This window comes from Nyctereutes procyonoides, unplaced genomic scaffold (genome assembly GCF_905146905.1).
Source record: "Nyctereutes procyonoides isolate TBG_1078 unplaced genomic scaffold, NYPRO_anot_genome, whole genome shotgun sequence".
Lineage (NCBI taxonomy): Eukaryota > Metazoa > Chordata > Mammalia > Carnivora > Canidae > Nyctereutes > Nyctereutes procyonoides.
In genome coordinates, this window is record NW_026575040.1 from 3818456 (window position 1) to 3842332 (window position 23877).

At 45.9% G+C, this 23877-nt stretch overlaps 1 protein-coding gene and 1 pseudogene across 4 annotated transcripts in view; both read right to left on the reverse strand.

Moving 5' to 3' along the window:
* Window positions 1–3968: 3968 nt before the first annotated feature.
* LOC129506152 (SWI/SNF-related matrix-associated actin-dependent regulator of chromatin subfamily E member 1-like) lies at window positions 3969–5159 on the reverse strand (annotated as a pseudogene).
* Window positions 5160–8579: 3420 nt separating this feature from the next.
* The window catches only part of NEO1 (neogenin 1), a 240070-nt gene continuing 224772 nt past the window's right edge, over window positions 8580–23877 (reverse strand). For all 4 annotated transcript variants that reach the window (XM_055319824.1, XM_055319823.1, XM_055319825.1 and 1 more), the window contains 6 exons: window positions 21919–22157; window positions 21241–21333; window positions 17645–17803; window positions 13386–13649; window positions 11406–11542; window positions 8580–11206 (listed from right to left, as the gene is read on the reverse strand). In XM_055319824.1, the coding sequence (XP_055175799.1) occupies window positions 11123–11206; window positions 11406–11542; window positions 13386–13649; window positions 17645–17803; window positions 21241–21333; window positions 21919–22157 (976 nt within the window). In that variant the 3' untranslated portion in view covers window positions 8580–11122. The remainder of the gene's footprint in view (window positions 11207–11405; window positions 11543–13385; window positions 13650–17644; window positions 17804–21240; window positions 21334–21918; window positions 22158–23877) is intronic.

The following is a 23877-nucleotide window of genomic DNA, read 5'->3' on the forward strand; positions in this document are numbered from 1 at the left end:
TGGCAAAATGAAAAAAACTATATAATTTTAATATATATGTGTTAATATATAATAAAATATATTATAAATAAATATGTATTAATATGTTAAATAATACAATCCTATTTGTTGATATATTATTTAACATATTAAATATACATTATATATAAAATTCAACTCTACACTGTCTATGCGAGAGACATCTCATATTCAAAGACACAAATAAGTTGGAAGGATGTGACAAGATACATCATACAAATTTTAGCCAAAAGGGAGCTGAAGGGGCTGTACTAATATCTGACAGGATATATATATATATACATATATATATATATAATATATATATTTTTTAAGATTTATTTATTTATTTATTCATGATAGACATAGAGAGAGAGAGAGAGGCAGAGACACAGGCAGAGGGAGAAGCAGGCTCCATGCTGGGAGCCCGACACGGGACTCGATCCCGGGACTCCAGGATTGCGCCCTGAGCCAAAGGCAGGTGCCAAACCGCTGAGCCACCCAGGGATCCCCCTGACAGGGTATATTTTAAGGCAAAATCAGTTCTAAGGACAAATAATATTTTAAAATAATAAAAGGGTTAATCTATCAAGAAGATTTGATGAATAAAAACACATATGCCCCTAACAACAGAGCCTCAAAATCCATGAAGCAAACCTGACATAATGGAAGGGAGAAATAGGTAATAACAATAGTTGTAGACTTTAATACCCCACTTTCAATAGTGGATAAAATGATTGGATAGATGATCAGCAAGGAAATAGAAAATTTGAACAAGAGTACAAACCAACTGGATCTAACAGGCACCGAGAACACCACACCTAATAACAGCAAAATACATATTTTTCTCAAATGCCCATGGAACATTCTCCAGGATAGACCATGTATTGGCCATAAAACAAGTCTCAATAAACTTAAAAGAATTAAAATCATACAAAATATGTTCTGACTACCATATAGTGAAATTGGAAATTCATGCCAGAAGGAAATTTGCAAAAAAATGAAAATTAAACAATGGACTTCTGGGCAGCCCAGGTGGCTCAGTGGTCTAGTGTCGCCTTCAGTCCAGGGCGTGATCCTGAAGATCTGGGATCGAGTCCCGTGTCAGGCTTCCTGTGTGGAGCCTGCTTCTCCCTCTGCCTGTGTCTCTGCCTCTCTCTGTCTCTGTGTGTCTCACGAATAAATAAATAAAATAAAATAAATAAACAATGGACTTCTAAAGAACAAAAGGGTCAAAGTAGAAATCACAAGTTGTATTAGAAAGTAAACTGAGATGAATGGAAACAAAAACACAACAAACCAAAACTTAAGGGTTGCAGCAAAAGCAGTGTGCTCAGAGGGAAATTTATAGTAAAGAAGCTACTATATTTTTAAAAAATCTTAAATCAATGACTTCAATGCTCACTTAGGAAATTAAGGAAAAAGAAGAAACAAATCAAGTAGAAGGAAGGAAATAATATAGATTAGAGCAGAAATGAATGAAATATAGAAAAATGATACAGAAAATCAGCAAAACCAAAAGTTGTTTCTTTGAAAAAAAAAAAAACAACAAAATTGTCAAATTTTGACAGTTTGACAACTGACCCTATTGGAGGCAATAAGGCAATTTAGTCCAGTTCCAAAAATGAGATAATAGGCATGTACACACTTTTTGCAAAATGTACATGCTTTCATATAAAGTGGTTATACAGAGACTATCAATGTGCTGCTCACACAATCAGCAGAGAGAGTATTTTTCCCCACTGGTAATTATGACTCTGGATGGAATTACCATTATGGAACTTCCCAAGTAACAACAACAACAAAAACCTGTGAACAAATGTATAGTTTCTTTGAGTTTTATTGATCATCAAATCAATAACCTTAACAAAGATCTGACTACTTCAAGGAAAGTCTTCATATGCAAATGTTATAGTTTTACATCATTTGGGGCATCAAATTAACCCTGTTAATTCTACATCAAAGAAAATGAGCTTACAACTTGCATATTTTAAAAAAGGAGCTAGGCTGACAAAAAACAACAGCAACCACAAAGAAAGAGAGAGAGACAATGAGAGAGAAGACTCAAAATACTAACAAGAAGGAAAGAGGGGATATTATTACTGACCTATAAGCAAAATAAAGGAATATAGGGGGTATACTGTGAGTAGCTGTATACCAACACGTTAGATAACCCTGAGAAATTGGGAAAATTTTTAGAAATGCATAGATTACCAAAACTGAAGCAGGGAGGAATAGAGAATCTGAGTAGATCTATAACAAGTGGAGAGGTTAAGTTAGTAATAAAACTTCCCATAAAAAGAAAAAGTCCAGGACCAGATGGCCTCACTGGAGAAGTCTCCCAAATGTTTACAGAACAATTTACACCAACCCTTCAAAGTAGAAGAAGAGAGAAGACTGCCCTTACTGATAAGGAAAACCACATTGTTTTTTTAAGATTTTATTTATTTATTCATGAGAGACACAGAAAGAGAGAGGCAGAGACGCAGACAGAGGGAGAAGCAGCCTCCCTGTGGGGAGCCCAATGTGGGACTGGATCCTGGGTCCTGGGTCTCCAGGATCACGCTCTGGGCTGAAGGCAGGTGCTAAACCGCTGAGCCACCCAGGGATCACCCAAGGAAAACCAGATTTTAAAAACAGGAGAAAGAACCCCTACATACCAATATCCCTTATGAATATAGGCACAAAATTCTTCAACAAATTCTCCAGGAAAATGACAATTTTTACTTATTTTTTAAATACATCAGTGCGAGTCAGGCTTCCCGGATAGGGTTCTCCTGGGGCCTCCTGCCGGGCGCTCCCTCTGGCTGTGGGCTGTGTTAGCGGCTCCCTCCATCCCCTCCCGCCTTCCAGGTTCCAGGTGTTAGGATTTCCTTAGGGCCGGAAGCACCAACTTCCCTCTTCATTTACCACCCGGGGGCAGGTTTTTGGTCCTCTGTTAGGGAAATCCTTTACTTTCTTTTGAGCAAATCATTTCAAAGACTCTCTGTTGTAATTTCGCCATCATCTGAATTTTCCCTGCTCTGCAGATCTAATGCAAGCAGGGTTGGAAGAAACGCTGGCTCCTTTCTCTACTGGATTCCCCACCAGCCTCGGGTTAACTTCCTCTGTGACCCCCGCATTCTGCAGCCAGGGCTGAACATTCCTTCCTCGCTCTACAAGATCACCACTCTGTTGGGTCTCAGCCCTTGTGCCGGATGGTGATCTCCACCTGGTAAATGTCTGTGTTCTAGACTGAAGAGATGGGGTCCCTGGGTGGCGCAGCGGTTTGGCGCCTGCCTTTGGCCCAGGGTGTGATCCTGGAGACCCGGGATCGAATCCCAGGTCGGGCTCCCTGCATGGAGCCTGCTTCTCTCTCTGCCTCTCTCTCTCTGTGTGACTATCATGAATTACAAAAAATAAAAAAAATAGACTGAAGAGATGTGAAGACTGCCTTCCTCATTTTGCATCTTTTTTTTTTTCTTCTCATTTTGCATCTTCAGTGAATGGCATAAAGTGAGGCTTTGGGGGGTATTTGTGAGCAATACCTTCCTCTTGCCTGAGGAACACCCTTATCTGACTGGTCCCAGATACTCCTCTTCTCACACCACTTGCCCATGGCAAGATCTCTTTGACTCCAGTTCCAGCCCATTTCCCTTCTCTGTGTTAGTCTAGCATGTTCATCGGCTGGTTCTCCTGCCATGACCTAGGCAAATTTGTCTGTGGGAGTCTGATCCATCCTTTGGTCTTCAAGAGTAGATCTTCCTGTCCTCTTTCAGAAAGCTGCCCAGAATTCTCAGTAAGACCTGGGTTTTGAGTTTATAAAAGGAACCCACTTCATTCTTAACTCACTAGGACCACTCCCCCCCCCGCCCCGTGGTACCCGGTTAGCCAAACCCAGCTTCATGGGCCCAAAATCAACTTTTTTTTTTTTAATTCAAAAAACATTTTTTTTCATTTAAAAAAGTGGAACACACAAAACAAGGCAACATTTATTCTTTCTTCTCACCTTCTGTTGTGGGTTCTGTCGGTGGCTCCTGCACTGTTGCACTGTTGCTCTCTGAGCCAGTGTTCCTGTCACTGTCCCTTCCTCGGCCGTACCGCCCACCCCCTCCTGCCCGCTCTCCTTGTGCTCAGGAGTAGACGTGCCTTCTTCACCGGTCTCTTGGCTTTCCGTTGCCTCTTCAAGGTGTGCCTCCTCTGGCCCCATAGGGATGCTTTCGTGTCCTTCTTCTCTTGGGTCTTGCTAGCAGCTGGCTCTTCCTGGGGAACCACGCTGCTCTGACCACGTCCAGGGGGCTCTGCTGCTTCTGTCTCCCTCTGCTCTTGCCCGGTGTCCTGCCTGTGCAGTCTCAGCAGCAACCTTTTCCGTACCCGCTTCTACTTTCAGACCGCACAACCCTTTAAGTTCGTTGTTAAATGGATCTGTGCTTTCTGGGACCTTCCTCTTCTTTTCCTGGTGTCGCTCCTCTCTCTGAAGAAGTTCAGCTTCTAGTCTTCGCTGATGAACCATTAAGGACTGGAGCTGTCGCTCGAGGACCTGCATTCCAGCCGCTGTGACAAGTGACCGAACGTCTGGCACCACACTCCAAGGATTTCACTGATGAGGCGGTGGTTTCTCGGGAAACGGGCGGTGGCTGTAGGCTTCACTGAAAGGCCATCATCGTAGTCACCTGGATCTTCAGCAGGCTGGATGCTCATGTAAGGTTGTCCTTTCTCCATGCGAGACTCTCTGTGGACTTCTTCCTCTAAAGCAGCTTCTGCACGACTTTGCGCGTTTGTGTAAGCAAGGCGGCGGGGGCACTATGATAGGCCTCCATAGATTCATCGCGCTCTATCTTCTCTGCCTCGTATTCGTTTAAATGTTCTTGTTTTTCTTCATCAGTGAGATCTCGCCACATGCCACCAATAATCTTGCCAATCTCCCACAGCTTTAGGTCAGGGTTGGAAGCTTCTACTTGGTCCCAGACCTTTCTGCTGTACCTCACGTAGGGCATCAGCAGCCTATCTGGTGGCTTTGGGGGTTTGGGAATCGTCATACTGGAGGATGCCGCGACCCGGCTGTCGGTGCCCGGGCTCCCTGGCAGCCTGTAGTTGTTGTAGGCGAGGTGACTGTATGGATCATACCCCACAAACCCTGGTGTGCTGGGCATTTGTGTTGCAGGATCTGGGGTGGGAGGTGGGGCATGTTGACATGTTGGAAGATTAAGTTCTCAGTTCCTTAAGAATGAATCTGAGACACCGCGGGCAGAAAAAGCACCCACAGCTCCAGCCTCGTTTCTCTTTTCCCCAAAATCGACTTTGCAGGGTTCCAGGGATTCTGGGGAGGATGGCTCTGTGCGTCCTTGACACTCTCTGCTCTGGCCTGCTGGGACTCCAGTGCTTGATCCAACGATAGGCCTTGATCCACGGTCCTAGAGGCCTTGACCTTACTAGGAAACAGGATGGTGGAGACTGGTTCTCTTCAAGGTATGCTGGTGGAGGGAAGAAGCTTCCCAGCTCGCAGGGGCTCCTCCTTCTTCCAGAAGATGGCCTCATAGTGATTCTACACTCAGCTCAGCCTTAACCTCCTCTGCAAAACTGGAGTGTAGGCTCCGGGCAGGAGTTAGGTTGCCAAACCGCCCCAGCACTGGGCCATGGTAGCTCCAAGTCCATCTTCCTCGGGGAAGTCCATTCAGTGAACACTTAGATTGTGCGAGGTACTGGATGGAGGAACCCAAAACCTAGCCAGATCATTTTCCTTGAGGAGTTCACGGTGTATTAGAAAAGGCAGAGACGTGAATTAGAACAGTCGGAGGACCGATGGTTGGGTTGGGCCCTTAAAGATGGATAGAAACTTACTGGCAGAGAAAGCCGGTCATGGGAGTAGTGGGTAGGGTGACAGTTCGAGGCCAAGGGAATGGTTATAGAGGCCAGACTTCAGGGCCTAAGTGTGAGTGCAAATTGTAAATAAACGAGAAGAGGCAACCAGGGCTGCACTGGTTTCTCTTCTGCAGAGCAGGTGATGAGGAAGTGATTGCTGGGTGCTGAGTAGGGCGGGGAGGCCAGATCGGGTTAGAACAATCACCCTTGTGGTTGTGTGGAGGCCGGACTGCTGGTGAGGCAGAGGCAGTGGGGGGGGGGTGTTGGCAAGGAGTTTGCCCAACACACGACCAAGAGGAGACACTCTGGGGGACATTCGCTGAGCGCGTGCTGGGGTGTCAAGAAAGCGTTAGGACGGCTCTCAAGATTTCTCCTTTGGGAGGCCAGGTGCAGAGAGGGTAGACCCGTAACAGGAGACAGGAGCACAGCCTGCCCGTGTCAGGCGAGGGGCTCTGCTCCAGGGCAGAGACGGAGGGGTGGAAATCCAGGGTTGCCACCAGGACAGCAGCTGAAGTCAGCCCGCCCTTAAAATCTGAATACAGCTGACCGGCCCCCACACTCCTAGACTGTGAAGGGTCCCGTGTCCTGCCTTCTGCCCGCCCCCCCTCAACCCTGCGTTTCTGTGAGTTCTCAGGTTAGATCCCTTTAGTCATTTCTGGCTCTGGGCTCCTGATCCTGGTGAACCAATCCCATTTATGGTCACCGTCACCCGCTAGATTTGTGGTCTGTCCATCACTGCGTCGGTCCATATGCCCCTTTCCTTGTTGCGGGGAAGCCAGTGACTCATGTCAGGCCTGGTGCACATGGCACACATCATGCAAGATGTGGGAGCTAGAGGGGGTTTGTTTCTCGCTGTGCAAGGAGCACACAGCCTTGTATTACCTCTGTGTAATTTCCAAAACCCATCAAGTTCCTCCTTGTTGAGTAAAAAAGCATCTTGAGATGAACATCATCTCCTCTGCTTAGAGAGTAATAGCAGTTTTTTTTTTGTAATTGCAGTTTTTATTTGTTTTTTTTTGTAATTGCAGTTTTTTAAAATATTTTTTTTCTTTCTTTCTTTATGATAGTCACACACACACAGAGAGAGAGAGAGACAGAGACACAGGCAGAGGGAGAAGCAGGCTCCATGCACCGGGAGCCCGACGTGGGACTCGATCCCGGGTCTCCAGGATTGCGCCCTGGGCCAAAGGCAGGCGCCAAACCACTGAGCCACCCAGGGATCCCATGTAATTGCAGTTTTTAATAGCATTTTTCAACATTACATACTTAAGAGATTATGAAAAATGCAATGTATTATTTTCCTTCACTTAGTCTCTCCTACCTCTTCTCCTTCTGCTGAACTTCTTCCTTTGGAAGCTGGAAACCCAAGGTGAATGGTTGTACGTGCTGTGTGGGGCCCCTCTTGCTCCCTGCTTCTCTGTCCCTCCCCATGCCCCCTTCCCCACCAATTTGATGGCATGTTCAGTGATGTTGTCCAGTCTCCCCTGACGATACCACACCCCTGGCTGGAAGCCGGCTGAGACGGGGAGGGGCAACTGGATTGGGGAAGGGGGGCATTTCTCTTTGACATCGAGCCTTGTTCGTAATGTTCATCTTAGAACCAACGTGGAGGACATCCTTGCCCCAGTTCCCAGCCCCGAGGTGGTCGCTGTGGCATCAGCATCGTTTCTCAGGACTGCCAGGCACACGGGCTTTGTTATGGTTCACGTTCACCCCAGGACACCAAAGGGCTGTGGCCCCTGGAATGGGAGGGGCCTGGCGCCCGCATTAAGAGAGGCCTATTAGGATCCCTCCAAAGGAGGGGTGGGCTGGCACTTGTGTGGGAAATCTTCCAACATGCTCCAGGCCAGGAGTCCTCAAAGCTGTCTGTCCATCCATCCAGAAGACCAGCATCTGCTGCTGTCATGCCTGCCCCTGGCATTAGGCATTTGGAGAGGAGGCACTGACGCGGCCCCACGAGTCCATGGTCCAGTGGAGAAAGACTCGGGCTGATAGATCCCTGTAAGATGTGCCCAGGGCTCCTCCGGGGACACGGCCAGGGGCCAGGCCTGGCGGGCTGTCCGCTGTCAGCCAGGACGGGGGCGGGGGGGGCTGCAATGTCCTGGGCCTGGCTCACTGCCCGGCCTGAGGCTGGAAAGCAGCCGGGCCCACAGGGTGGTGGGGGCTCAGCCTCGAGGCCGCAGCGACACCGGAGCGCAGACCCCAGCCCGAGGCCGCTCACGGGAGCCTGAGGCTTGGGTTCCCATGGTGGGCTGGGCCCGGCTGGGCAGCCGAGGGTGAAGGGCTGGGGCCCAGGCGCCCAGCAAGGCACCCCCCACGGCCAGTTCACCGAGAGGCCTACCGCTGCTGCGCTCGCCCCCGAGAGATCTCCCGGCCGCAGGGACTGCGCCCCCAGACTTGTATGTTGAAACCCTAATTCCCAGGGTGATGGTATCTGGAGGTGGGTCCTTTGCAGGTGGAGCCCACGAGTGGGCCCGGCGCCCTTCCAGAAGGGCCCCCGAGGGCCCCCGCCCCTCCTGCCAGTGCCCCTCAGGTGCCGGGTGAGGCCGCAGTGGGAGGGCGGGAGCAGGTCCTCGGGGCCGCCAGAGCGGCTTCTCCTTGGAGCCTGGACCCCGGCCAACAGGGAAGGCGCCGGGGGCCCCGAAGATCATGAGGGCGACAGGGAAGTGATCTCGAGGCTGAGACCCCGAAGTTCTGTTTTCTTAGGGAAAAAGGAAAAAAACTCTTTGACCACACCAGACTTTGATTGGATTAAAAAAGTGTATTGGATTTCCAATACTAAATAAAAACATGAAATTTTTTTAAAAAGCCATAGAGTTTACAGCATCAACTACAGAAAAGGCCAAACAAGTGTGTACAGAAACTAGTCCCCAGCAGCCCTCCAGGCCCCCCTCCAGCAGGCAACAAGGCAACAGACACATTTGTTCCAAATCCTCCTGAAGGAAGCTGCTGAGCAGCAGCTCAACTAGGACATTACAAGACACACAATGGTTTAATTTCAAAAATCACAGGAAAATGTAAGAAAATGTATTAAATTGTGAAAAGGTGCAATACAGAATAGCTTTCCTTTTTCTTAATTTTAAAAAATCCCCCAACTTTGAACAGTTACTTTATTTAAAAATAGGCCCCTCCCCCCCGCCCCAGCTCTGCGGCAGTATCCAGGTACCAAGGCCCTGAGGTAACACAAGTGTCAGGGTTCACGGGAGGGAACGCCCCGAATACTGAGCATGTTTCTTTGGGCAAAAGGTAAGACAGTTTCTGGGGAATCTAGCCCTCCTGGTGTCCAGAGTGCTCTGAGTGCTCTCTTCAGGATCAGTTTAAGTGCACTGGTTTTCCAGAATCCTGCCTGGCACTATCCTGTGTGACCGGCTAGCGTGGCAGCAGGAGAGCCAGCATTGCACTTTTCATTGCCCCCAAATAATAAATACAAAGAGTTCATCTTCTACAAAAGCAAATATGTGTTAAGACCTAAAAAAGGGGAAATAACGAATGTACAAAGGCAAGTGGGGTGCCTGTGGGGCCAGGGCAGCGCCTGGGGCCCTCGGGCTGGTGGGCTGGGGACCCACCGGCGGTCTCAGCAGCTGACCTCTTCTTGGCTACAGAACCAAAGCCTGATGTGTCTTCTACTCTGCCTTCCACACTGTCTCCGGGGCACGGTGGGGAGTGGGGGAAGATGCTTGAGGGTCAGGCCTGTATTTTGTTAATATTCTCAGTATTAAAAAGAAAACAACACCTCAGCTCCTTACCTTTTTGAGACGAAACACGTAAGAACTGTTTGCCAAGGCAAAGGCTTCTGTGTGCATGGCAGGGCCTCTAGCACGCTGCAGGCACCTCCTGCCACCCCCGCTCTAATCAGGGCCTTTGCTGAGCTGCTGGGATGGGGGTAGCGGCCACCTCCTCTGTCCCTCTCCGCTGTCCTGTCCCCTGCTGCCCACAGAACAATGTTCGGAAGGAAGTGGAGAGCCTCAGGGGTGCTCAGCCCCTGCTTCTCCTAAGGGGCTCTGAAACACGGCAGCGAGAGTCAGAGTGGCCGAGGACGGGAACTAGAGAGAAGCAAGGGGTCCTGCGTGGAAACAAAATTCCTTCCTTCACCCCCCGCTGCCCCCAGGGAGCAGGTGATGACGGAGGAAAGGGGCTCCATGGTGCCCCCTGAGTTTCCAGGAACGGGCTCAGGCTCTCACCCTGTTCCGTCCGCTTCACTCCCGTGATTGGAAGTACAGCCCTGGCTTCTCAGCATGGACATTCTCATCGGGATATGACCAAGACATCAGGGCAGCTAAGTCCTCGAACTCACCTATTGCACAGAAGAATTTTTTAACTAGATCCAAATGAAAGTCCAGTTGCAACTTAGTGACAATAGAGATGGACATGCCAGGACAGGACGAAAAAGAAGATGCTTCCGTTCTCTGCAGGCTTCTGGAAGAAAGCACGACGACTGAAACATTCACAGACCTCAGCAGCCCCTCCACTTCCTATTCCCAACCCCCCGGCCCACCCCCACCCCAATACTTTGAAACTGCACAGAAAGCAACAAACAAGTCTTTTCAATGTTACATTTCATTCAAATAGATCTGTGATCTCACAGTGATGAGAGGAGAAAGTCAGGCCTTTAATAATTATAATAAAAAAATAATAAAAAAAGCTTACAAACAGCAATGCAACATTTCCTCCCCCCTCAATGTGATGGATTAACAGCTGGTAGAGGATGCAAAGACTTGGAATTCAAAAATAAAAACAAAAACAAAAAACAAGCCAACCCCTGGAACTACCCACACTGTCAATTACTTTTCATACATAATTCGAACAAGTAGTCAAATGTCAACCACTTGTGGAGAACACCACGGACTCCCTTGGTTTTTGATAGTGTTTTTCTTTTGAAGGTAAAATAAAATAGGACACAAATAAAATCGTACGTAAATGCCAATGTCTACACTCCATAAAGGCGATGCAGTTGCAGCACGAAGACACAGCCTGACCACAAAGTGAAATGGAGGGTGCACTTCTTGCCTCTTCCCCGGACACAAAATTTTGGCCCATGGTGCCCAGTCCTGCAGGATATTAGCAGGCAAAGGGAAGCCGCCTTGACACAGGCTTCTTCCAGGCCGACCAGGAGAAGGCAGGTGGCCCGTGCCTGGAGCCAGCCCCACACAGGGGCACCGGCTGGCTGGCTTGCTTGCTCTGTGTTCTCAAGTGCTGTCCTCACGTGCTCTGTACAATCCTTGCTTTCCAGGCTCTGTCCCAAGACTTCTAGACCTAGGTCTGCAGTCATGTCCTGGGGAAGGTCTCATGCTGTTGTGATGGCGTTTAGGTCCTTCATTAGTCCTTCCAGGTGGGCCATCTCTTTGGTCAGCTCATCTGGTTCATAGCTCTAGGGGGAAGAGAAAGCACATAAATCCTCAGCACAGCTCCTGGCTCAGAGGAGATGCTCAGTGTACATCTGCTCAGTGAACAAGTGCATCTGTTTCACACCTCTGGGCCAGCACAGAAGACCAGTGTGACTAGCACACTCCCCGCCCGTGAGACATACACCCAGACATCCTGGCTGGGCTGATGGCCCAGGAACTTACACTCTCAGAGTCCTCCAACATCCTTGTGGTCTCCTGCACTTCAGGGGCACTGGGAACCACCACTGGCATAGGAGGCCGGCTCCTTCCTAAAGTCCCAATGGAGGCAGTCTTCACCGAGTGAATGTGATGGTTCAGAGCTGAAAGGGAAAGGGCACCATTAGGTGTATGGCTGAGCCGGCTTCCGAGACCTCATGACGGCAGCTAAGGTCCAAATGCTGCTTTAGGGTGAGGGATACAATCCAGTGCACAGATCCTGCTCTGAAAAGGCACTGCACTAGACAGAAGGAGGGAGACCGTGGGGCATCTCAAGGCCAGAGAAAGTATTCCATTTGGCTTTAGAAAACTACTCTGAAAAAAAAAAAAAAACTACTCTGCCTCGATTACACGTCCCTTAAGTATTATTTGTGACAAAATGGAAATTATGTATAAAGTACTTATGCTAAATCCCACAGTACGGTGGCTGTTGGAAGCTTAAGGCATTTGTGACAGGTTGGGTTACAAGCGGACTGTGGCTTTTGTCATGAAACACCAATGTTAGTCCAAAGAAAGACTGACTGACAAACCAGGTGTTCAGACTTGAGCATCTGGTAGACCTTTTCTAGAAAGTAAAGTAAGCGAAACAGTTCAAGAAAAACAATGGATAGTATTTATGGCCAATGATAAAATTTATGTTTCAAGTGAAAATTAGAATCTTGAGAAACCTGTATCTGCCACCATGAGCTTGAGAGCCTCCCGATACTTGGGGACTTTGGTGATATTAATAAATGTATTTTCAGATATTGTATAATGAAATCCATCAAGATTTAAGGATCTGTGTAACCTACTGAACCAATATTTTCCAAATGACCAATGTGTGTTGGGTATCATCATTCAAAGTATAAGATTAGATGGATTTTAATGGAACAGAGGACAAACAGTTCAAGGATATGGTTGTGTTACATTACAAAACCTTTAAGAAAAACAAAAAACAAAAAAACAAAAACAAAAACAAAAAAAACCAAAACCTTTACGAAACGACAACTTCTTGTGTTTTGCTACAGTATCAAAAAAGAATATCCAGTTATCTGAAAAGGTTACATAAATACTCTTCCCTTTTCAACTTCATACCTGTGAGGCCACAGTCTTCTTACATTTCAGCCAAAATAACATATTGTAACAGAATGAATGCAGGAGCAAGTATGAGAATCCAGCTCCCTTCTACTAAGCCAGACACTACAGGGATGTGCGAAAATACAGGACAACGTCACACTTTTCTCTATTTTTGTTTTGAAAAGTTATTTTTCATAAAAAATGTTATTTATCTTAACATGACAGATTTATTGCTATTTTTAAGTGATTTAATAGTTTAAAATTTTCTGTTTTAATTTCTAATATACTAAATATTGATAAATACAGCCCACATAAAGAAAAGCTCTTTCATGGTCTCAATAGCTTTTAAAAGTATAAAGAGGTCCTGAGACCAAAAAGCTAGAAAACTACTGACTTGCTCTAAAACAAACCATCATAACAGATGCGGGTAAGTTGGGAAAAGCATGCCTTTCAGGTCAAGGGACTTTCCTGGGCCACGTGAACTTGACGGATTTCTGTCCCATCTGAAGGGCCCCCTAACTTCCATGTCTTGTCCTCCCTTATCCTTCTCTAGCTTGTAGGAACCCTGTAGAGTGAGGCATTTCTGGGAACTAAGTGGACTAGATCTGCTGCCTACACCCGCAGCCACCGGATTTTATCACCAAGAATTCTGCACCCAAAACACAACTCAAAAAATCAGCCCTCACTCCCCACCAAATTATTCTCTAGGTTCATATGCGTTCCCCGAGGAGGGGGTCCACATACTCCCTGAGAGGGACAATGACTCCCAGCTACCCTGAACTGCTAGGATAAGCTTGGAAGACATTTGCTTTGTTATTTTCAAAGAAGAGGTCACTTTTGCCATAAGCCGGAACCAGAGGGCCCTCCGGGGGGTCTGCTGTCCTCACTCACCTTGCTGGGATAGTAAAGGTGTGCTTGGCAACGCGGGGTCGTAGGTGGGAGGACCTGGGGGTGGGATTGCCGGCACAGCAAAGCTCTTCAGTGGGTGGGAAGGGCGAACGTGGGCTGTAGGAAGACCCTGGCCTGAATCTTCCTCTTGGGAGCTGGCCAAGTAAGAGGAACTGGTAGCACCTTCGGGATCCTGGTGGTCAGTGCAGCATGTCTGAGACGAGGAGGCTGGCATGGTGTCAGTGCTGGGGGTATTCCGGACGGATTCTACAGCGGGAGAGTCTGAATGTTAGCATTTCTTCTGCTGTTACATCGTACGCACACAGGGTTCTGGCTCCTTCTAAGGGCCCCTGAGACCAGCTCAACGAGCACTCAGGCTCAGTGCCGGTCCAAGGGAACGTGGGTGAGCACCACGGCCAAGGCTAGGTGAAAATGGACTAATCTAGAGAATCCCAAACAACTGTCAACCAGCTGCTGGGCTGAAATGTTCTCACTTATGCAGCTAAGTGGCCACAATTTTACTAAGTTCTCTCACTACCCCCTGTGGAGTACACATAAAGGTTTCTGAGACTACCTTCTATTAAGATGTATATAAGTATAAAAGCAGATTTACATCACTCGTTGGCTGTGATGTCACAGATGACAGGTCTAGCTACTACGGCTGGCTGGGCACCGGCCAAGTACCCGACCTGCCCACGAGGCCTGGTGGTTACTGCAGGCCCCGCACGCCCTCTGGGGACTGTGCACAGCCGCAGCAGAGCAACAGCCCTGCAGCTCAAGTGAGACCTGGACAGTCAAGTGGTCTAGAGGTCACTGGCTTTAAGAGCAAGCCATACGAAGGGTGTTTGGGTCCAGAGAAAAAAATAGGGGTACATCATCCTGGAGAAGGGCAAGACTAAGGAAGAACAGGACAATCTCAAAATATGTGAAGAGGGGTCAGAGTTGTTCCAGAAGGCAGCACGGTGGGATTGAAAGAACACTGGCTTTGGAGTCAGATAAAGCGGGACTGTGATCCTGGCATACTAGCTGGGTGAACCTGGCAGTCACTGAATCTCTCTGAGTTTGTTTCTTCACCTATAAAACAGGGAGAACAACATAATTCAGTGAGGATCAACTGAGATGTACTAACTGTGAACACAGGACCTGGATAACTGATAAGGTTCTTTTCTTTGTAAAGTACGGAGGGCTCAGTCTGAGCCAGCGCTATGCGCCTGCCTGATCCTCACTAGCTCGCTCTCTCCTCATGCAACTGAGAGGGCACTGGGCGGTCAGGCAGTGCCCAGGACACACTCAGAATGGCCAGGGCAGGATTCCTAATCCTGTACCCTGACTCCCAAGCCCTATGCTCTGAACTGCCACACTATACTGCCCTTCCATTTCCAACACCACCTGTGCCCTGACCCTGCAGGGGCAGAAGTAGCACCAAGACCCAGGGACACCACATGAGGAAGCCCTTTCAATCAGTGGGAGCTGGTGCAGACCAACCACCCTATTCTGAGGAGGGGCCTGGAGATGGCAGCTCAGGGCAAAGAGGCTGTACCAGGTAGCCAGAAGGAGGGCCTCCCTGACTCCTAGAGTCCTCAACATTAAAAAGGAAAATAAGCTCTTTGAAGTAGAAATGCACGAGTAATCTGTAGAAATTCAACTTCTTTCCCTGCCTTTGTCACTGAGGCATCATTGAATCTATTCCTTTGGGCTCTCAGGAGACAAGCCATGCCAGTCATGAGTGCTACCCCCTTAGCTTAAAGATCTTAGGTCTCAGGGGTGAGGGACTCACACACTTTCCCCCAGTGTTGAAAGCCTGGCTGTGATAACCCTACTAGGCCTAGGTCACCTCTCACCCTCTCAAGAGGTGCACTGAGGACCTCGTTTCTTGTGCTTAAGCCAGTCATAGCCACAGCTGGGGAGCTGCTGGTCCTACTCCGTGTGATCCTGGGTTGGCGGGAAGCTGGTTACGGAGGGTAGCAGGGGGTAGGAGAGAGAACTCAGACTCTAGCCTGGACCAGGTCAGCGTGTATTGGCAGATGGGTCAGGTCAGCTCTGGGCACACAGGCCTACCTTGGCTGCTTCAAATGCCTTAGTCTGACATATAAGCTTCTGCGGGACAGTGGGAAATGTAAAAAAGGAGAATAGGGTTGCCCTACATGAGCCAGGGCCCTGGCCTGCTGCCACATACAGGGCCACCTTGCTGCATAACTGCAGAGGACACTGGGCACAATACATTCCTGGTGAAGGGTGTGTCTTGAGAGCGTGCAACACTGCTGGCCCACACGGAAAACAATGCTGCAATTGGAATTTCTGCTTTGGTGAGGGGCCTACCCCCTTCCTGACCGACTTACCTCTCAGGGTCTAAGACACACAACGTTCACACTGACCACAGGCCTGGACGAATGGAAAGCGCTCTCGCTATGTTGAGGGTGGTGACACGGTAAATGCTCTCTTGAGCAAGGACTGCCCTGGCCGAGTCCTAGACATGCTTAGCCCACATGTACAGGGCTGCTGGCAGCACTGAGCTCCAGAGACAAAGGAAAATATAATAGTGAGAGGATCCGGATAATTTCTAGACACGTGCTCTGTTCCAAATCAGTCTTCAGGGCTTTCCCTGTCATCTGTTTACCTTCTGGTCATTAAAGTGAGGAACCCTGTAATGATGCAGATCATTACTTCTTCCTCTCTTCACTCTCTGCCTAAGTCCATACAGAAAGGACCTTTCAGCAGCACTAGACCACCTGGGCCAGGGCTGGGTGGGGGCTGCCCTGCTCCTTGCCAACCTTCAACCCCCTCCTGGACTAGAGGAAAGACGAGAGGGGCTAATCTGAATGGGAAGAGCCTGCAGTGCATTGAAGCAGGCCCAAATCCAAGCAGGTGGGATTCTTTTGCCTTACAGATAGAGAATCAGAGTCAGGACACAGGAATTGCTTTCTGAGAGCAGATTTGTAAGGCTGCCTCCTGGTTCCTGTTCTATCTGAGACTATGCCTGTGAGGCAGAGTTTGGTTGTCCAGACAGACACCAGTAGACTGTCTTTTCCTAAGGCAGGGGCCCCAAACCTGGATCTGGAGGGAGAGAGCAGGAAGGCCAATTTTAGACATGAGTTTAAGTGGCGTTCTCTAAACCAAGTAAAGGTCTGCGAGAGGTAACTTTGGGAGTCAGCAGGCATTCCTTAATAAAGCTTTGATCTTCACTTGATGTTGGGTAGGTTTCAAACTGGTCAAGACTTAAAGGAGAGGGGGAATGTTATTGCCAACCCAAACTTCTGGCATGAGGTTCTGAGGTGCTTTTAAAATGGAATTCACTTGAAATTCCCATATTTTCCAGAATGACCAAAATTAAATTCTACTAGTAATATCATAACTATTAATAGACAAGTTTCAAATGATGGAAAAAAGAACATATTGTACAGATGAGAAGTTACTAGATTTGCACCTCAACACTGAGAGGATGGAAGTTAACTTTCATTTAATGAGCAACAACAGTATTTGTTCCATTTACCGTCTCCTCACCTTCACTATTTTCTCCTTAAAACCACTTTGATAACGCTATTTCTTAAGATTTCCAAACTGGGACATGTTTGGTAATATATTTCCTTAAATGCACCGCATATTTTTAGGCTCATTTCCTATCTGCTTTTTAGAGATGATTCATGCCTCTTTGGCCCCTTCTAATGTCAATACTCCGCTGGGTGGCCTGAGGCTTTCAATGTGGCTACTGGTGCCACTGGCCCTGCTGCCCCTGGATGCACTTCTTACTTTGGGCCACAGTATGTATATATATATATATATATATATATATATATATATATATATATATATATATATATATATATATAAAGATCTCGTATGAGAATTGTCTCATGGCTTCCCTACAGATCTTCTAACATCAGGGTAACTAAGGCAAAGGCTACATCTAGTGTCTGAAAATCATCCAGAATGAGTTTTCCTTTCAGATTAGAAGACTGAAAAATAAACAAACTGAAAATACGACTGAATCAAGATGCAACTTGATGAAACAAGACATGATTATGTGATCAGAGTTATTGTGTTTTTACTAAAAGGACATCTTGTATTGAGGACTTACCAACTTAGGGAGAAAAAAGGACGGGGTGAATTTTACAGAAATACATTTGAGTCGGTAACAGAAATGTTATGATACATAAACAACACGGAAAAATTCCAAATCCTTCTAAGCAGGGCAAGTCCTTCCCCATTTTGGCTTGCCAACTCTTGGAATGCTTTCCATCTGGGGCTTGAGCCTCATCTCTCACCTGTGGAATTGGCCCTGTCTGAAAGGGACAGGGATGTGCCAACGGGCCACGGGCTGCCCGGGTGGTAGAGATGACTGCGAGCTGGAGAAGCGAGGCTGCTGGAGTGGAAATGATGGTGAGGGTTATCGAGGGGATGGATGGGATGGGCACTAATCACAGCTGTGGATGAACACAAGACAGAGAAGTGCTTAACATGCTTGCACAGACACACACAAGTCACAGTTCAAGAGCAAAGCCACCCCTGCCCCTCCCATGCAGTACAACCATTTCCTTGGCTTCTAGGTGGCAGCTGGCTGGATGCGAACAATCACCCATGGATGTTACATTTCTTTCTTTCTTTTTTTTTTAAATCAACACGCTCCTATGCATACGTACACACATTAAAAAAACCTCTAAGGAATATGTACTAAAATGTTACTGGGATTATCTTGTGGGGAAGTGTGGTCAGGAGTTAAAAAAATTTCTTTTGGTTTATCTGTATTTTCCAATTCTTCTACAATAAATATGGATTACACGATATATTACAAATATCCATTTGAATATGTCACAAAATATAAAATCCATAGGCAAACAAATGATGGTTAGGTTTCTATTATTTTTTCTCCTGCTAAAGAAGAAGTTTCTTTTCCTTTGAGTATATTCCTAATATGTTCTGTTTTTTTCTTATTGTTGAATGAGGCATGTGATAGGTATTTAGGCTGAATGGATGAGTAGCTGTTTAATCAGTTTTCATATCTTTTTTTTAATCAGTTTTCATATCTTAAAAGGAACTCAAACAGAACTGAACTCCAGTCTAGTATGAAAGCATGAAACACAGGCCCATGGCACCATCTCTTACTGCTTCTAGTCTGGGAGCTCAGCCACATTCATTCACATTTTAAAATATAAATGGATCTTTCCTAATTGCCTCCTTCCTTCCCACAATGGTTAAGGAATTAAATTTGCTGTATTTTGCTAACAAATCCAAATTTCCACACAGATATTCCATATACAGCTTTCTATGAAGACAAAACACTTCTTTAATGAGGCTTCATTATCAATCCTAAAGATGCAAACAAACAAAATCAGAAGCCCGGTTGGGGAATAAGTTTCTCTTAGGTACTCCCTTAGAGTAGTTTTAGAAACAGAATGTTTAAAACCAACATGGACAGCTCTAAACCCCTCTAATAGGCAAAGAGGTGGGGCTGACTAGGAACACAGGGGATTTTTTTGTCCTCTAAGCCAAGAACTTCACAAACTGTGATAAAACTTAATTAGCCTTTGGAGTCTATTAAATGTCTCTGTCACCAAGGATCTCCCTAGATCTCTGTGGGGCTACTCAACATTACTCTGGTGAAGAAAAAATCCTAGTCAACAAAATAGACACTTTTATTCTCCAGCTATTTCCTAACCTGGCCACCTGTCAGACAAGCAGATGGCACAACCAACCAAGGACCCTGGAGTGTCCTTTTCTTCCTTAAGGCCTGGGTCACAAAACAGGGGCTTTGCCTGCTCTCAGAGACCAGAAGGCTCAGGTGGTCCTTTGGAATAAAACTTGGAAAAGCGGGCAGAGGAGGTTTCAGGGGAGTCTGGGGATCAGCATCTCCTTTAGGGGAAGAGAAGTGGTTTTTAGAAGCGGGGAGCTTCAGCATCAGTGTTTTCCAGAATTAAGTCCAGGGCAGAAGAAGCCTCCTGACTTTTACCTGAAAAGCCTTCTAGGTATGTAGGACTCTGACACAGAAAAACAAAATTGACTTTCTCTTTTTAAAGGCATTTCCAGTCTTTCCAAATTGGGTAAATAAAAAAGACAACGTGAATGTGCCTGCTTAGAACATGGCTGGCAATCAGTGGCTGTCAGCTGCCTGGGGTCCTGGCACTTCTGAGCAAGGCCTTTTACAAGGTTGACTGAACCTCAGCCCAATGTTGGCAAGCTCTCCCCAGCAGTGCTCATCTGAAGGCCGGGGAGATGAATAGTGGGACAGACTCCAGGGAACCCCAGCTTGAGAAAAAGGTGGAGCCACGTGGGGAAAAGGGGATCTCAAAACCTGAAGGTCACAAGTGTATCAGAGTACCTGGTTTCAGATTCTTGAATTAAAGATTCCACTCACTCACTTAAATACTGAAGCACAAATTAAATAATACTGTATATTTATGTGTACTCCCCATCCCCAAAAAAAGAAAAAGAGAAAAAAATAACTGATACCATCTGGTACAACGTATCTTTTCTCCTTAACATTTAAAAATAAGCCAGTTCAAGTAAAAACTAAAATCTTGTACAAAACAAACAGTCAAGCTACCATCTTGCTATACATCAAAGGCAACTGGAATGGATTTACTCTTTTCAGTCAATGTTTGTAGCCCTGGGACCCTAGCCAGGGTACCTCTAATGAGAAGAAAACCATGTTTTCCCTTTCAAGCTTCTGGGGTCAGGTCCTTTTTTCATCACAGTCCCTACTTTGTGCAGAAATAACCTAGTAATTAATTAGCCCTTTCTCTTTCAAAGCTGACTTTCAGAATCTAATGCCTACATGTCTGTGCACAGTGTGTGAGACATTGTGCGCGTGCGTGCATTTACACACTTGGGCGATTCACCAGTTTCCAAGTATAAGGAGCCATGGCTCACTTCTTTGTGTGTAGGCTACCTGTGATCATTTCAATCTCTCTCACTTGCCGAAAGAGAGGTGGCTGAGAGTTCTTGAAATAGGCTATCTTAAATGAATAAAAAATTCAAAAGCTCATTTAGGTTAAACTGAAAAGTGATCTAGTGGATGCTTTCAGGATTTGAATCTAGGTATCTGTGTTCGGCTTACTGGGCACCTGTTCAGCTTACAGTAAATACTTCTGGTATAAAACTTAAAAACTTGCTATTAGTAGGCAGGTGGCCTTTTCACTCTAGAAGGGCACACAGGGGACCTGCACCGGAAAGCTCCACTGTGCTAGGTAGTCTGAGTGGCTTCCCTACCTTGAAAACAGTGACAAGAGAGAAGACACAGTAGTTTGGAAAAAAAAAAAAAAGAATTTGTTTGTTCTATTGTTTTCCAATCATGATATTTAACTTACTTTAAATTTCAAATATGATTAAAGGAGGCCAGGTAGCTTTTATGCTTATCAAAGTGAGGCATGAACAGATACGGTAGGAAAATTTTCTTTTAAAAACTCCACTCTATAAACTTAAAATTCTCTAAAATACTAAGTCCACCAATTAAAAATAATGACAGATGCCCATCAACACTGAATGTGTATCAGGAAGTCTAAGGAATACTGTGACATCCTGAGCTCCAGCTGGAAGGATGCTTCTCCATCCCTACTGTGGAGATGCTATGCACACTGTTAGGGGGACTGGTTACTTCTCTGTTAAATACTATGCCTCAGTATTTAACACTGGGAGACTAGGGTAGTTGGCTTTTTAGCTTGTTTATCTGAAGAATAATAATCTCAAGAATAATGTTAACTGCAGAATATGAAAGTGCTTGGTATTTCTTGCTCAAGGTGCCAAAGCTTTGGTAGGTCAGCTTTTGTGTCAGGATCAAGTAAAGTCAAAGAGATCGTTCATAGTGGTTCCCCAGAATGACTGGGTAGATTGGCAGCACAGGGGAAATGAGAGACTTTTAACTTACGCTGGGGTGGCTGGGAGTCAAAGGGCATCATCATTTTTGGTCTCATTCCCCGCCTTCCAGCCAGTGTAGACATGCTGTCCTCTGATTCATGCCCTAGACATCAAACATGGAGGTTAGTTATAAGCATGTGCCCTAGGCCACTAAGCAGCCTCAGAAGTAAAACATTTCCAGTGGAGGGTTCAGGACTCACAAACAATATAATGGGATAAGGTGTTTCTGCAGGAAGTGAAAAAAGAAGAAAATGGTCAGTAGCACATTACAGGAGTAGGTGCAGTTGACACAATGCTGCCTACCATGCTTCAGTGTGGTGTTTGTGAGTAAGAGCATTCAAACCAAGAACATTCTGAACAGCACAATGAGAGGTGGACTCCAAATGAAGGGATAAGATAAACAGAGGCATAGGCTCAGTTGACTCAATCCTTCAGTTATCAAGTTGGTGACACATGAGAAGACACCTAATATATCTAGAAGGCTGTCTCATCTCGGTACAGAACCTCTCCCCTATAATAAGCTTTTTTTCCCCCAAGCTATCTATTTTTATCAGATGTTGACCAAATTCCACAATACACAATTCTTTAAACCTAACCTCATATAGGAATCACCAAATTCAGGCGACTGTAGGAAATGAAAAATGATTTAAATGGAAATAGTTTCCCCACATCTGGGGACAACCTGCACCTCTATATGAATTCCGCCTTTGATGGATGTTGCTGTCCATGGAATTGTCAACTGGTGTGATATCTTGAGAGTTACGAGGAATTGGAGTATCAGTCATGATGGGGTTTGGGTCTGGAGACTTATCGATGGGTTTCAGCTCCAGTCTCTCATGATGGATCCAGAGGTCAGGGGGTTTGACATCTTTGGAGTTCCCTTTGTACTTGTGGGAGCCATTCACTGATTTGCAAGCAGCTCGTTTCCTAGGCACAAATTTAAGAGGGTGTTTTTTTAAAGTAATTCTTTGGAACTTATTTATGAAAAGGCTTGAATAATTAAAATTGCCCTCTGAGAGATGCTTCAAGGAAAGGCAGAAACTAACAACACACAAACAACAAGACAACAGAAAACAGGGGCAAGAAGTTTACTGGGAACAGTAAATGTATCTCTGCTTTGTCCCCACATATTTAAAGATACATATAAGGACATATTCAACTACTTGCCTGTGCCTACTTTTTAAAATTATTTTTATCAACACACTAGACAGCATCTTAAAATTAAATTATCTCTAAAGCAGGTTTCTCCTCAAGTTCCAATCAACAGAGAGAATGTCAATTAGAAATATAACAATGGAACAGAGGCAGAGTTTGTGGCTTATACAAGAGGAAGGGAACAACATTTCAGGTAACCCGTACCAGGACTACCAAATGGGTAAAGTCAAGAATGCAGACAACAGCGTCTACTTCTTTATGCCTTAATTTCTTCATTCACTCACTCAACACTCACTCACCCACTCAATAAGCACTTATTAGGTATCCAATGAATATTGGTCAATCCCTATACTGGAATGCTATGCCCTCAGCATTCTCATCAGGTGAGAAAGACAGATGTTCAACTCATTATTTTAAAATATTTTGAGCTTAATGAAATGCCAAGTGTTATAGTTATCTCTTAATAGCTGGTATACAGTGGATAGGACAAACCTTGGAGAAAGAGGTGACACTGAAGTTAAGACTTAAAGGGGGAAGGGTGGAAGATGCTTTCCAGATGAAATCAGCTTATATCAAAGCCCTGAAGCAGAGCACAACAGCCTGTATATCAGAGGGACTGTAAGAAGTTCTGAGTGGTTGAAGCACAGTGAATCATATGGAGAATGATATGAAATGATGCTGGAAAGGTAGCCCAGATCATAAAGGGTTTTTAGAGATATGTCAAGAGTTTAACTTCCCTCTATGAGTAATGATAAATCATTACGTGATTCTAAGCAGGAGAGTAAGGAAATAAATTCTGAGTTAAAAATTTATACCAACTGTGGTGTGAAGAAGGGATTTATGGGGTAGGGGACAGAACGGGAGACCAGCTAGGATGCTACTGCAACAGTCTTAGCCATGACTGATGGTGCTCTGGGACCGTGGAATGGAGAGAAGAGGCAGATTTGACAGTTATTCAGGAGGCAGCAATGATAAGACTTGGTGAATAAATGATGTAGGGTGGGGTGGGAGTAAAGAAGTAAGAGGAGATGATGATGACAAGGTTTGAAGCTAAGCCATTTCCTAACACTGGAATCAATGAGGTAGAAGCAGGCTTGACAGAAAAGATTATAAATTCTGTCTTGAATCTGTTGAGTACCTTTGAGACATTTGAGTGGAAATGCAGAAGAGACAACTGGGCGTGCAACTCTGAGACTCAGAAGAGAGGCCTTGGCTAGAAATAGAAATACAGAGTAACTGGAATGAAGATAGTAAATGAAGCAATGGGAGTAGATATTCCTGGGGGAGAGTACAGAGGGAGAAGTAAGTCTAGGACCAGGTCCTGAAGAAGGTTTGGTAGCTAGGTAGATAGGAGGAGCTGTGAAAACATACAATCATGACATACAGGAGAAGATAATGTTTCAAGAAGGAAGGAGTAGTTGAGTTAAATATTGTTGAGAGATTAAGACAAGGACTAAAAAATGTCTGCTGGCTTTAACAATATGGAGGTCCT